Source organism: Lepidochelys olivacea, assembly GCF_965140295.1.
Source record: "Lepidochelys olivacea isolate rLepOli2 genome assembly, chromosome: 13".
Classification (NCBI taxonomy): Eukaryota; Metazoa; Chordata; order Testudines; family Cheloniidae; genus Lepidochelys; species Lepidochelys olivacea.
This window is the reverse complement of record NC_140423.1, coordinates 11,204,002-11,220,445: the sequence shown is the minus strand read 5'-3', so window position 1 is coordinate 11,220,445 and position 16,444 is coordinate 11,204,002. Positions and strand designations below refer to the sequence as shown.

Below are 16,444 nucleotides of genomic sequence, written 5' to 3'. Positions count from 1 at the left end.
TTGCCTGGGGGCCATGCCACAGGGGCTCCCGCAAAGCTGCATTGCTCAGGCTTCAGCTTCAGCCCCGGGTGGCAGCTCTCAGGGCCCTGGGCTTCAGCCCCATGTGGCAGGACTTCATCTTTCTATCCTGGGCCCCAGTGAGTCTAATGCTGGCCTGCTCATGGCCCCCCCCAGGGGGCCCCAGACCCCTGGTTGAGAACCACTGCTCAACTATCCCTTGTTTACCATATCAAAGGGCAAGCAGGAGACTTAGAAACTTTTTTATCACTGAGATGTTGTTAGTTTCGAGCCCAAAGGATTTTGCATGATGATGGCTGGTGGAAGATGGCTCCATCTAGCAGAAGTGTAAGCAGTAGACTTGATTCACTGCAAGAGGCCATTGGGGTCTCTGTGGCGTTTTGAGACCTCCTCCGAGGAATTGTTCGGGCAATGACAGAACTAATCAAGGCAAATAAAAGGTGGATCTGAGTCTAACTTGTAGCCTTAATTAATCACCACATCAGACTGGCAGGAAGGCCAAGTTTACTGGGAATTAATCATGTTGAGAATTGTAGGTCTGATCCTGCATTTCAGAAGTCTTAACCCAAAAGCATAGGCCTTTTATGCTTTTGTTTATTTATTATACTAAATAAAAAAAAACCTAGCCTGCAGAAGAGAGAAAACATCTCTAATCAACACATGAATGTCCGTGCACACACTCAGAGATACACTAGGTGCCCTTAAAAAGTGCCACCTGGTTGAAAGATTCCACTGGTTCCAGAGATGCTCCCTATTTTTACAAGGAGGAATTCTCTGAGACTCACTGAAACATTAGGGTCATCAACCTATGGGGCAGCAGCACAATGTGCTGAGTAACCATGGACCTCTCCCAAGGAAAACTCTCATTTCTACTCAAGGGTCCAATCCTGCCAGGTGCTCAGGACCAGTGGAACTTTTTTGGGCACCCACTGCGTATAATTGTGTTAATTATTATTAATTAGCAAATCTATCAAATATAATCAAAAGTATTATATGAAACTTACCAATACATAAACCTCTCACAATCACCTGAGTACAAAGGTGGTCTTTTAATGTTACTAATTTCCAAAGATCCTACTGTCTCTGCTTTGGAGCAATTTTTAACTTCAGGTTTAAACCACCTTGACAGAATATTGTTGTCTTGCCACCAGGGTAAATTCCATGCCCCTTTCCTCAAAATCCATAGATCGAGACCCACGCAGAGGTATCAGTTTCCTTGGAAATGTTTCTTTTAGACTGTAAAAAAGAATCTGCAACAGGATAATATTGGGTTGCAGTATAACATTTCTTCTGGGGCTTTTACCTATCATTGTATTTAGACCCAGGAGGAATATCAACAGGTTTTAATATTTAGCTGGAAGTATGAAACACAGTAAAAACTAAAAGGAGCCCAGCCTCACAAATTAATGCATGTAGAACCTGATCTCCCATTAACTTAAACAGTGCAGGTTCTGGTCAATAGGTTTCGTCTCCCTATGTCTAGGCCTGCAGTGGGTGAAGAAGACATTTTTCAGATAAATGAGGAACAGTCCCTAATACAAGTGTCATGTGATCACAGAATGCACAATTTTGGATCCTTCTTTTTTTACCGTTTTTAATAAAGAGAGCACCACAATGGGCCAAATCTTGATTCCACTGTAAATCAATGGGAGTTTTGTAAATTAGTTGAATACATCCTTCTTATCCAACACCATAGCCCAAGGTCTTATTCCACCCAGAAGGACGCAGGTATACAGTATATGAGGACCTTCACAATTCCTTTGTCCTGCAGCTGCTCCAGATATACATATCATTGTGTCATTTCAGCACACACGTAATTCACATTTTGTTTTAGAATAGAGATCATAGACTTTAAGGTCAGAAGGGACCATTAAGTCCTCAAATCATGGTTTAAAGACTTCAAGGTGCAAAGAATCCTCCAGCAAGTCACCTTGGCCCCATGCTACAGAGGAAGGTGAAAAAACCCCAGGACCTCTGCCAATCCTCCCTGGAGGAAAATTCCTTCCTGACCCTAAATAGGGCGATCAGCTAAACCCTGAGCATGTGGGCAAGACTCACCAGCCAGACACCCAGGAAAGAATTCTCTGTAGTAACTCAGATCACACCCCATCTAATATCCCATCATAGGCCATTCGGCATCTTTACTGCTAATAGTCAAAGATCGATTTAAATGCCAAAATCCCATCATACCATCCCCTCCATAAACTTATCAAGCTTAGTCTTGAAGCCAGATATGTCTTTTGCCTCCACTGCTCCCCTTGGAAGGCTGTTCCAGAACTTCATTCCTCTGATGGTTAGAAACCTTCATCTAATTTCAAGTCTAAACTTCCTGATGGCCAGTTCCATCATGTACAAATGCAAACAATTTCACAGCAATGATGCACTTGTTGGTGAATGTTCTACCACACTTCCCATCCAGAGAGCTTGTTTAGCCTTCTTCTGTCTCCACCTCCAATTACTATCATATTTGTGTACACATTTGTAAGTACTTTGAGACTCCAGTTAAAGATCTCCCCGCATCTGGAAGGGACTAATGACAAAGAAAATACAGAAGCGCCTTGAGGCTGAGGGCAGATTTCCCCTTCTTCATAAGATGGTACATATTGACAATTCTGCATTCTCTTCATAACTGTTACAATGGGTAACTGATGAGTTTTTACTAGGGTTGTCGATTAATCGCAGTTAAGTCACGCAATTAATTTTTTTGAGTTAACTGTGATTAAAAAAATGTATTGCGATTAATTGCACTGTTAAACAATAGAATACCAATTGAAATTTACTAATATTTTGGATGTTTTTCTACATTTTCAAATATAGTGATTTCTATTACAACACAGAATACAAAGTGTACAGTGCTCACTTTGTATTATTATTTGTATTACAAATTTTTGCACTGTAAAAATTATAAACAAAAGAAATAGTATTTTTCAATTCACCTCATACAACTACTATAGTGCAATCTCTTTATCGTGAAAGTGTAACTTACAAATGTAGATTTTTTTATTGTTACATAACTGCATTAAAAAAGAAAACAATGTAAAACTTTAGAGTCTACAAGTCCACTCAGTCCTACTTCTTGTTCAGCCAATTGCTAAGACAAAAGTTTGTTTACATTTACAGGATATACTGCTGCCTGCTTCTTATTTACAATGTCACCTGAAAGTGAGAACAGGCGTTTGCACGGCATTTTTGTAGCTGGCGTTGCAAGGTATTTACATGCCAGATATGCTAAACATTCATATGCCCATTCATGCTTTGGCCACCATTCCAGAGGACATGCTTTCATGCTGATAATACTCATTTAAAAAAAATGCTCTAAGGTGCCACAAGTACTCGTTTTCTTTTTGCAGATACAGACTAACATGGCTGCTACTCTGAAACCTTAATTAAATTTGTGACTGAACTCCTTGAGGGAGAATTGTATGTCTCCTGTTTTGTTTTACCTGCATTCTGCCGTATATTTCATGTTATAGCAGTCTCGGATGATGACCCAACACATGTTCGTTTTAAGAACACTTTCATTGCAGATTTGACTAAACGCAAAGAAGGTACCAATGTGAGATACAGCACTCGATAGCTACAGCACTCGACCCACGGCTTAAGAATCTGAAGTGCCTTCCAAAATCTGACCGGGATGAGGTGTGGAGTATGCTTTCAGATGTCTTAAAAGAGCAACACTTGGATGCGAAAACTACAGAACCCAAACCACCAAAAAAGAAAATCAACCTTCTGCCGGTGGCATCTGACTCAGATGATGAAAATGAACATGCGTCAGTCCGCTCTGCTTTGGATCATTATCGAGCAGAACCCATCATCAGCATGGACGCATGTCTTCTGGAATGGTGATTGAAGCATGAAGGGACGTATGAATCTTTAGCGCATCTGGCATATAAATACCTTGCAATGCCGACTACAACAGTGCCATGTGAACACCTGTTCTCACTTTCAGGTGACATTGTAAACAAGATGTGAGCAGCATTATCTCCTGCAAATTGTAATCAAACTTATTTGTTTGAGTGATTGGCTGAAGTAAGACTGAGAGGACTTATAGGTTCTAAAGTTTTACGTTGTTTTATTTTTGAACGCAGTTATTTTTTATACATTTGTAAATTCAACTTTCATTATAAAGAGATTGCACTACAGTACTTGTATTAGGTGAATTGAAATATACTATTTCTTTTGTTTTTTCAGTGCAAATATTTGTAATCAAAAATAAATATAAAGTGAACACTGTACACTTTGTATTCTGTGTTGTAACTGAAATCAATATATTTGAAAATGTAGAAACCATCCAAAATATTTAAATAAATGGTATTATATTATTAACAGTGCGATTAATCGCAATTAATTTTTTAAAATCTCTTGACAGTCCTAGTTTTTACTTTATTTTCAATGTAAATTTTACTCTGGCTCCTATGGCCCCCACCCCACTGCAAATACCCTATTATAATCACTGGCACTTGTTTGAAAATAAATTGACTCCAAATACATTTCAAATAATAATAATAATTAATAAAAACCAGGAAAATTATATATCTTCTGCTTCAATTGATTCTGGGCATTGGGGATTCAAGACAAATCTTTGAGGTCTTCTTTGGGCCTGACCCAATGCCCGGTAAAGTCGCTAGGAGTCTTCCCATTGTCTTCAAAGGATTATGGATCAGGGCCCAGATTCCCTGTCACTTTCATGATTGACACCAAAGAATCACTGAAAGCCATGAAAAATCTCCAAAGCCTTAGGCTGGGTGGGTATTCTGTTCCAGACCTATGATTGTTTTCAGATCCACGTCCCTGTAAGTAAGGACAACAGAATAGGTGCAGTCTAATAGCTCAAGATGACTTCCTGGATGCTTATTGTATTCAGGTAACTATGTTACTGCAGGTGGTTGCCAGTATTTTAACTGGATGATGTGCACTGGAATTTTCTTATGCAGAATTTAATTTTCCAAAGGAGGATAAATAAATTTACTTGGAATGAGGGACATACATTTTCACTAATCTCAGAGAGAATACAGTGATAACTAATATAGAATCTTAGTTAGCATCTACCCCAAACTGATATTTTACCTATCAGGTAATCTTATCTATATCTTCATTGTGTGCTTTAATATTTTTAAAAGCTTAAAATATTTTTCCCTGCCCATCTTGTTCTTTTCCATTAGGCAGTCCCTGATCTTTTCTTTTCCTCTGGTGTTTTGAATGGAGTGGATATCAACACAGTCATTTTGTTTGACAACTTCAGCTGACGGAATGCCAGAACATCATGCCAAATATCTTTGCTTCTGTACCAGCCTGACCAACAGTATTAGCACAACTTTGAGACTAGTTTTTGTTGATAGGAAGTCAACAGAGGGAGCACAAATTTAAGGGTTTTTACAAAAATGGCCCCTGGTCCTGCAAACCCTTCAGGAATTAACTTCACCCACATGAAAACATAAAGTTAATAGATGTGCAGGTGTTTGCAGGATCGAGGCTATAGTGACAGGTTTGTTTTTTTTAAAATAACTCTTTGGTATTGACCTTGTAAGTGTCTCTGCATAAACATACCTATACCTCCATGAAGCCCCACTGAAGTCTGTGAGGCTCTGCACAGCCTCCTTCCATCTGCAGATTACAGGATGAGAACCTTAGAGAAACAAATCCCTTTTTGCTAAATGTTGGGGAACTAGTATTTTACAAGAAGAAACACTAAGGCACTAACCTTTATTTTTCAACTGCAAGTGCAGTTCACTTGTTTATGCTTGTTACTGCCTGCTTTGGGTAGGGTATTTTTATTTTTTAAATCTTTTAAAAATAAACCAGAAATGGTTAGCTAGCAAAAGGCATTTACACAAGAGACAGGATGTAGTGCAATGTAGTCTAAAGCTTTAATCCAGCAATCTTACTTTAACGGTCTGAGTAGTCCCATTTACTTTGTGGAATTATTTGCATGCTTAAAATTACACATCTGCCTCTGGTCCCAGGCCTGCAGGGAGATGATTCTGCCCATGCTGAGCTCCTTCCAGGATCAAAGTAGATGGGACAGTTGTGGCAAAGGTATAGTTCAGTAACTTTACTCACATAGAACCACCTACATCAAGTAAAGGTCATATGCGTAAGTGTTTTCAGGATGGGCCTTATGTCGTTTAGAAAAGGCTTAAAATTCATCAACCAATGACATGTATAAATGTACATTTAAATACAAAGATGTTCTCTAATAAGTATTTTGTTTATAAAGTGACACCTGTTTCCCCATGAACGGCTTAGTTAAAATGTGTATGGAATAAAGTTTTTAAACTTTAATCAAATAGTTAAACCTCCAATCCTGCAAACATTTAGGCACATACTTAACTTTAAGCATGAATAGTCTTTCCATGAGATTGTTAAATTTAAAGTCATTCAAGTTATGCATGTACCAAATTGTTTGCAGCATCAGGCCTAGAACATTAAAACATGATACTAATGAATAAAATTAAGATAATTTAGTCCTAAATTGGATAAACTAATCAGACTACAATGACTTCAGTGGGCCTGTAGGGTGCAGGAAGCCTTATGTTGTGGTGTTTGCAGGACAGGCACTGAATGCATCCAATGAAGTTGAGCTATAGCTCACAAAGGCTTACGCTCAAATAAATTTGTTAGTCTCTAAGGTGCCACAAGTCCTCCTTTTCTTCTCCTGAATACAGACTAACAGGGCTGCTACTCTGAAACCTACCCCTAATATGGTGAGTTTAGTGGGGAAATGAAGTAGCTGTTTACACTACACCACTATAAAGAAATCAGGATGGAGGAAGAAAAGTAAAATATTTTTTCTGAAACTGGCAGAGGCATTTTTAGGAGGTAGAAAGGTATTACTAGGACCAGACAGCAAAGCTCACATATCAAAACTGCTGTGGGATTTACTGAACACAAGTGCTCAGGACCTTGGTTTTGCATGTCAGACAAACAAGGATGCCCTGTCAAGGGAAATTCCACTGTTCTACGTATTTGCACTGTTGCTGTAGCCAAGCCACTAAATAAGCAAACTTCTGAACGTGAAGAACAAATGGGGAGCATTTAAAAGGGCGCATAAGAGCGAGCACGCTTGCCTCTGCGACCTGGTGCCTCCCTGGGCGTTTGTTTGAAGAGGGCGCCTCTAGTCAGCAACTCCTGACGTTTGGGTATCATGTGAATGGTTCAGTTCCCATGGTTCAGTGTGTGAGCTTGCTTGCCCCACCCCATCTCTCTCTCCCTTCTCTATAGATCTCAATAAATATCTCCCTCTCTCTCTAAGAGAAATGCAAAAGAGAGAGGAGAAAAAACAAATTAGGGGGAAAACCCGCTAGTGGGGGGCCAGTTTTGCTTGGGGGGGAGACCAAACCGGCTTTTACTTCTCTCTCCCCCCCCACCCCTCCCCCTCTCTGCCCCCCACTCCCTCTGTTTGCTGGAAAAGCCAAAGGATTCAGCAGCCTGGAAACCTAATGTGAAAAAGCAGCAGCAGCAGCAAGGAGAAAAAAAAAGGGGGGGCCTTGGACTGGAAAAACCACCATTAGGGAGGAAGAAGCAGCGGCAGCAGAAGAGGAAAACCCACACTGCTCAGAGAGGAAAAGGGACTTCTTATCCAGCAGGGAGCTGGGGGTTGGATTGACCCCTTTGGGTGCTTCAGCCCTTTGGAGAGGGGGGAGAGGCAAGGAAGAGACATTTCTAGATTCTCTGTGATCAGGATTTGGGGAGGTTTCTCCGTCTGGAGCCTGTGCCTTGGATCTAAGGAGAATTATTTTTGTGGGGGGTGGGGTGGACCTGCAACTGGATTTGTTGTGTGTTTGCTTGTGTGTGTGTGTAGGGGAAACGGGGGGGGATTTTTTTTTTTTTAATCCGAACTAACCGGTGATCCAGCCAGGAGTGCGGAGATCCCCTATTTTTTTTTTTTCTCTCGGGAAAGGTGCATTGAGGGGATCGGAGCGGGTCTGGGAGGGAGGGTGAGAAGAAGCAGCAGCTGCTGGGGAGGAGGCCCGGCTGAGCAGCAGCAGCAAAGTCATCGCCATCGGCCCCCCCTTGGCTGGCTCCGCTCTCTCCATGTCTCTGGGCAGCGGCAGCCACAGCAGCGAGTAAAGGGGGGGGAGGAGGAGGAGGAGGAGGAAGAAGGGAGCCCGGGAGAGTGTCTCCCTCCCTTCCCTCCCTCCCCCCAGCAGCCCCAGCCGCCTCCTGCCCCCTTCCCCTGGTCCCCCCTGCCGCCCCCTCCCCAAGATGGGCTGTTTAGGGAACAGCAAGACCGAGGATCAGCGCAACGAGGAGAAGGCGCAGCGAGAAGCCAACAAGAAAATCGAGAAGCAGCTGCAGAAGGACAAGCAGGTCTATAGGGCCACGCACCGGCTGCTCTTACTGGGTAAGGGGGGCCCGGGGGGGAGCAGGTCTGCAGGGCCACGCACCCGGCTGCTCTTGCTGGGTGAGGGGGAGGCCCTGGGGAGACGGGGGCCTGGGGGAGCAGGTCTGTAGGGCCGCGCGCCCGGCTGCTCTTGCTGGGTGAGGGGGCTGGGGAGACAGGGCTGGGGTCTGTAGGGCCAAGCACCGGCTGCTCTTCCAGGGGGGGTCTGGGGAAATGGGGGTCTGGGGGAGCAGGTCTGTAGGGCCACGCACCCGGTTGCTCTTGCTGGGGAGACCGGGGCCTGGGGTGTGTGGGGCCACGCACCCAGCTGCTCTTGCTGGGTGAGGGGGGCCTGGGGAGATGAGGGCCTGGGGGAGCAGGTCTGTAGGGCCAAGCACCGGCTGCTCTTCCAGGGGGGCCCTGGGGAGACAGGGGCCTGGGGGAGCAGGTCTGTAGGGCCAAGCACCGGCTGCTCTTCCAGGGGGGCCCTGGGGAGACAGGGGCCTGGGGGAGCAGGTCTGTAGGGCCAAGCACCGGCTGCTCTTCCAGGGGGGCCCTGGGGAGACAGGGGCCTGGGGGAGGAGGTCTGTAGGGCCACGCACCGGCTGCTCTTCCAGGGGGGCCCTGGGGAGACAGGGGCCTGGGGGAGCAGGTCTGTAGGGCCACGCACCGGCTGCTCTTCTAGGGGGGCCCTGGGGAGACGAGGGCCTGGGGGAGCAGGTCTGTAGGGCCACGCACCGGCTGCTCTTCTAGGGGGGCCCTGGGGAGACGAGGGCCTGGGGGAGCAGGTCTGTAGGGCCACGCACCGGCTGCTCTTCCAGGGGGGCCCTGGGGAGACAGGGGCCTGGGGGAGCAGGTCTGTAGGGCCACGCACCAGCTGCTCTTCCTGGGGGTGGGTGGGTGAGGAGACAGAGGCCTGGCCCGGGGGAAGTAGGTGTGTAGGGCCCACTCATTGGCTCATCTCTTCGGAGTTAGGGGAGAGAGTGGTTGGGAGGAAGGTCTAGGCTACTCTCCCTGGGGAAGGTGGGGTGGCCCTAGGCCAGGAGGAGGGGGGTTGGTGGGAAGTAGGTCTCTAGGGCCCCGCAGTTTCATTGAGTAAAGAGGAAGGCTTGGGGGATCTGGGAGAAACAGGTCAAAAGCACCATCTATTGGGGGAGTCCGTAAGAAGGGTGGTCTGGGTGGAGGTTTCCGAAAGGGGGAGAAGCAGATGAGGGCTCTTGCTGGGTAATGAGGGACTGGAGAAGGCCTTGGGGAAAGGAAAGCACGCGGTCCAAGCGGGTCTGTAGGGATGCTCATTGGCTCCTGAGGACCTGACGCTGTGTAAAGGGGTGCGAGGTGCGGGAAAACAGTTGCCTCTGAGAGAGGGAGTTATGGGACGATAAATAGGTCTGGTAAGGGGGTTGGGGACTGGGAAAGATCAGGGTTTGAGCCTAGAGGGAGATGTGGGGGGAAACAGCTGTTCAGAAAGAGCTAGTAAATCTTCAGGGCCTACTCAGGCTCTTCCTAATAGGTGAGGGAGGGAATAGGGTTCAGGGGCACAGGGAGTGGGGTGCTTAAGGGAGGGGGAGGAGTTATTCAGGGATTAGCATGTCTACAGGGCAACTCACTGATCCCATTTACTGTTGGGGAAGGAGGAATTAAATGGGATTGTTGGGGTGTGGGTGGGGAAGGGAGATCTGGAGGAACTCTTCCTCTTGAAATTGGGGATGGAAACAGGGAAATGCACCTTACAAGCCAGGCTGTGGAGGAGACAGATGGGGAAATGGATTTTTAATGAGGGGGATACTGTGTTGGAAAATAGGATGGGGAAGTGGTTGGAGAAGGGATGTTAATCCTTGATGGGAACAAGGAAAGGGATTGGGTGTGTGTGAATATCTGTGGTGGGGAGGCAGTGAAGTGTAATGTCAGGGTTGTGGTGGGAAACAGGCTGTTTTTCAAAGGGTCATGGACATATACTCTCTGTCATGTCAGTTACCATTATTATTATTATTTTGTTGTTGCAAATCTAGTTAAATGTTATGTGTTCTGGGGAGCATTTATGGCTTGGTCCTTTTTATATATATATATATATATATATATATAATGACTGAGTTATTTGCATGTGTGGTATTTTTGAGCAGATACAATTAGAAATACAGGTTGAGGTTTAAAAGGTGGTGAAGACCCCAAAATTACATTTTTTAATTAATATTTTTATTGTATTGGGGCAGGCATATTGTTCTGAAATGTTTTTAAAATGAGATGTAAGCAAATTCAGTCACTGTAGAGTGTATTGCTCGTGAACGTATTAAGGGTTTCTTTTTGTGTGGAGGAGAGGTTGCCCTAGGTAAAACTGAGTCAGTTCTGTTATGAAATGACATCTTAATTTTTTTATTTTTTTTTTGGTGGGGTGCAGACTTAGAGTAAAATCTTTAAAGTGCCGATTTAGAAGAAGCAAAGAGGTTTGGTATAAATGGAGAAATAACCAGAAGAATTATTGTAGCATCCCCTATGCTTAAGGGTCTATCAGCATTCCCATAGAAGACCCCTCTTTTTAGTACAATTTGGCTTTCAGTCTGGGGGAAATTTCAGCCAGAGATTCAAAAGACTGTTTTATAAATATTCACACAGGAAAATCCTGTCAAATTAGTTTGTTTGTGTAAGTAAGCCACAAGATTTCAAAAAATAGAAGACATTTGGTTGTGATGTGCTTTTTTGTCTTTGGTAACGGGAAAATGGCTCAGATATCTATAAATGAAAACTTGTAGGCTCTTTATAATAGGTATAAGGCCTCTTCATGGGGTTTTTTTTTTTGTTTTTGTTTTTTAATGTGAATGACCCACATTTAAAACCGTAGCTGTCATGCATTTATGTGAAATCCATAACACACATACCTTAATGGTAAAATGCCTGTATCTGTGTATTATTGTCTTATGCTTATCCACTTCTGTAGAGCACTTGAAATCTATAAATGAGAAACTCTTAAATGCAAAGCATTATAATAACAGTATGTGAGAAAATATTAAGAATAATACAGAGAACCTAAATACATTCCATTTGATGGATCGGTAATACTGTTCTTAGGCTCTAGTCCTGTAAACATACATATAGTTATCTTTACTATCATGAGTAGCCTCCCTGAAATCAGTAGGACTACCGATGATGGTAAAGTTAAGCACGTATGTAAGCGTTCACACTACTGGTGCCTTTATATGTCCCTGTTGCTCCATAAGGAGCTACACATTTTAGGAACGGGCTCATTCAGAGCAATATATAAAGCTTCAACTTGGTCCACTGATGTTCTGTCTGGTCCAGAGAAGCCTCTAATTCCATGGCATGTCAATTGCACATTTTATACTCTGTTTTTACTCTTAACAAAATAAAACTAGAAAAGGAAATTAAGAAACTGGAAGTTAAAATCTGTCTGAGGCAATCATTAGGAAATTCCGCATTAGAGTTGAAATTCTGTTATTAATTACTCTGTGTGTAAGTATCTCAGCAGATGCAACATTCACTGCAATACACAGGTTATTTCCAGTTGTGGAGATGACCCAGTTTCTGCTTTAACTGGGAATGTTCATGTTTTTGATTGGTTTTGCTCCCTGTCTTATCAGATGCCAAGGTTGCTTTTTGTTGGTGGGGGGATATGATGGTTGCCTACATGCAAAGGTAGGGGCAGAAACTATTCTTAACTGGTGAAAAGGGGAGAAAAGAGGCATAAGGTTTTGGCATCTGGGCAGCAAAATGTCTAAAGAGGCTTGTTTGGAAGGAGGGCAGGGCTATTAAGGACTTGGGTGGGGGGGAAAAACAGCTTTTATGGCGGAAGACAGAGGTGAGTGTCTCTGTCAGAAAACAAATTTTGAAATATAACTACTAAAATGCAGTTTTGAACGTGAGACTCAAAATGGAGGCTTGTGCTGTCAGTGTGTGCTAGGGAAGGCCTGGCATCCTAGAAACACAAACTGTGCTTCCATGAACCCATCCTGCAAAGGTCTGTGTGCGCTTTCTGTTAGTGAGACCCAGGCTCACGGCAGGGGAAAACAAGCAGCAAAAGGATGCTAGAGAGAGCATCTATGTGTATAATTCACTAGGACAAGGGGGTTTACTCTGCAAAAAATGTCTGTCTGCTTTGCACAGAGAGCCACCGATCTGAACGTGTGGATGGCTCAATTGGATTTTGTTGCTGAAGCCATTTAGTGTGCAGGAGGAGTGGGTACAGTGTGCAGACTGGAATGGGAGAAAGGGGGCTTTCTCCACAGCCTAGACTCAGTGTGTAGGGTGGGGGAAAACCAGAAAGGTACTGCTTATAGGAAGCTGACTAAAGTGAAGGGGCTTTCTCTTTAGTTCAGGGTGTGTGTGGGGGTGGGAGAAGACAAGAAAGGCTGCTTACAGGATGCAGACTGGAGAGGGCTTTCTCTGCAACCCATAGAGGGTGTGTGTGTGTGTGTGTGTGTGAGAGAGAGAGAGAGAGAGGTTTGGAGCATGTGGAGAGAATAGGGGAGGCTGCTTACAGGATGCAGACTGGGGTAGGAGGAGGGAGCTTTTCTGCAAATGTGTGGGTGGAGGGGTCAGAGGGACTGCTTTCCTTATTCAGATGATGATGTCCATATCTTGCATATTGAGTGGTTAAGTTTCAGTGTTTGTATGACAGGCACTACATTTAAGGCTCAAAGATTTTGAGGATCTAACTAAAAAATGCTTTTGCATCACATGGGTTTCATTGACTTGACCTTTCTCTCCACCAGAAAGTGGTGACCAAAGGAGAAGATTCAAACTTATCAGTTTCTCCCCCCGCCCTCCCAAAATAAAAATAAAAAACCTTAAAGTTGCCCCTGTCTCTTCCTCCAAACCACCAGCCTGCTTTTAACATTGACATTAGAAATAATGGTCGGTAAAATCTTCCAAGTTTGAGCTCTGACACATGACTGGAACTGGGCATTTATTTTTAGCCATGTCTGCAGTTTCCTATGGCAGTTACTTTTTTCTTTCACTTTTCACTCTCGCACTGAGTAATCCAAATTTTTTTGATTTTGCTCCTGAAGAGAAGATTCTTATGTGCCCCTGCATCACTGAAACTGATTTACTTTCATTTTCTAGGTGCTGGTGAATCTGGTAAAAGCACAATAGTCAAACAGATGAGGATCTTACATGTGAATGGATTTAATGCTGAGTAAGTGCATTCATCTTTTTCACTCCATACCTTAGGATGTGTGTACTATTCAATAGTGGTTGCTTTTGTGTTATATCCAGTATATTTCCTTCTTAATGTTATGACTTTGAGAATTTAGTTGTGTATGTTTAGATGGGAATAATCAACGTTGTTATGTGCAGTTTATCTGGAAGAAGTCGGACACTAGTAATAAATAAGTTACATTGCTATACAATGATTTTATCAAGGCTCTGTGTACCAGACTTGATTAAGACTAAGATTTTTTTTCCATTGCAGTTTCTTTCATAACATGGCTGACACTGATTTACCTCTGCTGTAGCACATTGATTCATGCTGCTGTAAACATTTTCTCGTTAGATTTGAAAGTACAAAACAAATGCAGTTTTCTTTATTTCGAACATGGAGCTTATGTTTCAATAGCTTTATTATATACTCTGGTTTGTGAGGTATTGGGATTCTGGGTTGGAATTTCTTTTCTCTTCCTGTGTTTGCTGTTTGACTACAGTGATGGTATATTAAATAATGTTGCTTAAAGCTTTCTGTGTTTACACTTATTTATATCTGTTATACTATTTGGCAGTATTGATGGGGAAAGTGTTAGGCATAAAAAGTCATTCTTATCAATAGTTTAGTTTTTAACTTTACATATAGTTAAAACAACTTTTCAGCTTTTTTTCAACGCTATAAGCAAGTTGTTGATGATGATGATAATAATAATAATAATTAATAATTAATAATTAATTAGACTTCTGTACCATTAACTGGACAAAAAACCCCTGGAACCGTATTTTTTTGGTCGAAAGGTTTTTGTTTTCTAATTTTTCACTTAATTCTATTGAGGGGAGATAACGATTCCTCCTGGCTTTTGTTTATGCTTACAGGCAATCTCTGCTTGAGAAAGGTGTGTGCTCTTAGAATTACAACAATTTCAACTTGATTTCTGGGCATTGGAATTTCAAAGCCCAGCATCTTTTTGTTAGATTGCTTTGTATCCACATTATACTTTTTTCAAAGATAATATATTTTTCAATTGTGTGATATTTTGACTTTCAGACATCATCATTTAGTATGTGAATCGTCTGTCTCAGAGGATTAGTTAGTTTTTCAGTAGATAATTCTTCAGGAAGAATGTCTGAGCTAAACATCCAGCCAAAGAACCTGGACAATACTTCCTCATAATCCCCAAACACTAGTTCAGCATAAGGTACGCATTCTCTTGAAAGAAAGTTTAGACTGTCTGACAATAAATAACATTCTACACTATGACCTTTTAGCTGCTATTTGTAAAGAATATTTTCTCTTTGCCCAAGACAACATTCTCTGTCTAGGGCCCAATCCTGCAAAATCTTACACATGCGAGTAATCTTTATTAATTTAATTTGGCTTGTCAGGTGGGTGGAGGGTTGTAGGATTTGACCCTGACCTAGGGTCAGATGCTGAGAATTGCTAAGCATCTGCAATACTTGGCATTTGTAACTCCCATTGATGTTAATGGGTATCTTTCAGAAATTGGCCCATAAAACCGACACATTAAATCTAGTAAAGATATTAATGGTTGCAGATGTGATGTTGCTCGTGAGTAATGAGTGACACATTCCCTCTATCACTAATAGGTGTTGGGACGTTTAGTTACATGGAAACCACAGTAGAGAAGCATACAGAATGTGGGAAAAGCATGTCATGTGGCATCTAAGTTTTTTAATTGCTCCCCGAAGAATAAATAAATCATAACTTACCCTTCAAATGTTAAGGGAAAGGTATGTTTAAGAATGGTGAGGACCTTGCAGATTTTACACTACATTATTTGTATTTTTCTTAAAGTGAGTCAATTGCTCCCTGCACCGTTCCTTCTTTCTTGCCCATCCCCCTGCAGCCTACCCACTTGATTCCCTGCCTGATTTTCAATATATAAGAAGTAGGGATTTAGTTTTCTGGTCTGGTAAATTAAACTTTTTTTTTTTGTTTATCATACTAATCCCATTAGAAAAAGTCAAGGATAAACTCAGTCACATATACAACAACAAAATAAATGGATGTGATGAATGACTTGTGGAACTCATTGCCTTGGGATGTAGTGGTGATCAAAAGTATAACTGGGTTCAAAAAGAACTGGATAAGTTTGTGGATGTCAGGTCCATCAATGGCTATTAGCCAAGATGGCCAGGGATGCAATCCCATGCTTGGTGCAACCCTAAACCTCGGGCAGCCTGGAGTAGAAGATGGGCTGGATGGCTCCAACTGCCCTGCTTTATACATTCCCCCTGAAGCTCTGGTACTGGCCACCATTGGAGACAGGATATTGGGTTGGGTGGACCTTTGGTCTCACCCAGTTTGGCTTATATTCTTATGATAGGTTGTTTGTAAATGCTGTAATACACTGTAAGTGAGGAGTTATTCATTAGTGTAAATTATCCTTTGGAATGCCTTCAGCTGTCTACCATGGATGTGGTTTTAAATCTTGAGCAGTGATGCAGGTTAACTGTGTGGCTTAAAAGAAATCTAGGTTGGTTGTACTGTTGAAAGCTTGGATGTCCTTGATTTGGTCACCTCTGTGATCATGTGTGTTACAAGCAGAAAGAAAGTACATCTTGTAAAAGACACGTAATGTGCTTTCAAAATAAATTAAGTAGGTATCTTGGTGGTGCAAGTTTTTTTCTTTGTTGGTCAGATATTTTTAAATTCTGCTAATTAAACTTCCAGTGCTAGTTTACTGCAGCAATTTTTGTATTCTGCCGTTATTCTATATTTGTGGGTTTCAGTCTGTGGTCCACAGACCCCTGAGGGTCCACAGGCTGTCGAAGGTTTCCAAAAGGGTCTGCACCTCCATTTGCAATGTTTTAGGGGTCCACAAATTAAAAAAAAGTTGAAAACCACTATTTTATATCAAAAGCAATTGTATCTGAGCACTCAGCTAAACTTGGCCTTGAGTCCTATGTGTAGTATTTAACTAGGTG

The 16,444-nt window shown here is 42.7% G+C and overlaps 1 protein-coding gene across 2 annotated transcripts in view; it reads left to right on the top strand.

Annotated features, from left to right (window-relative positions):
• The window catches only part of GNAS (GNAS complex locus), a 259,849-nt gene that overhangs the window by 102,417 nt on the left and 140,988 nt on the right, over positions 1-16,444 (top strand). Inside the window, exons 1-2 of one of the 2 annotated variants that reach the window (XM_084645479.1) lie at positions 7,908-8,362; positions 13,418-13,490. In XM_084645479.1, coding sequence (XP_084501605.1) covers positions 8,224-8,362; positions 13,418-13,490 — 212 coding nt within the window. In that variant the 5' untranslated portion in view covers positions 7,908-8,223. Of the gene's footprint in view, positions 1-7,907; positions 8,363-13,417; positions 13,491-16,444 lie in introns of those variants that run through there. The other variant, XM_084645478.1, reaches the window with a different exon arrangement.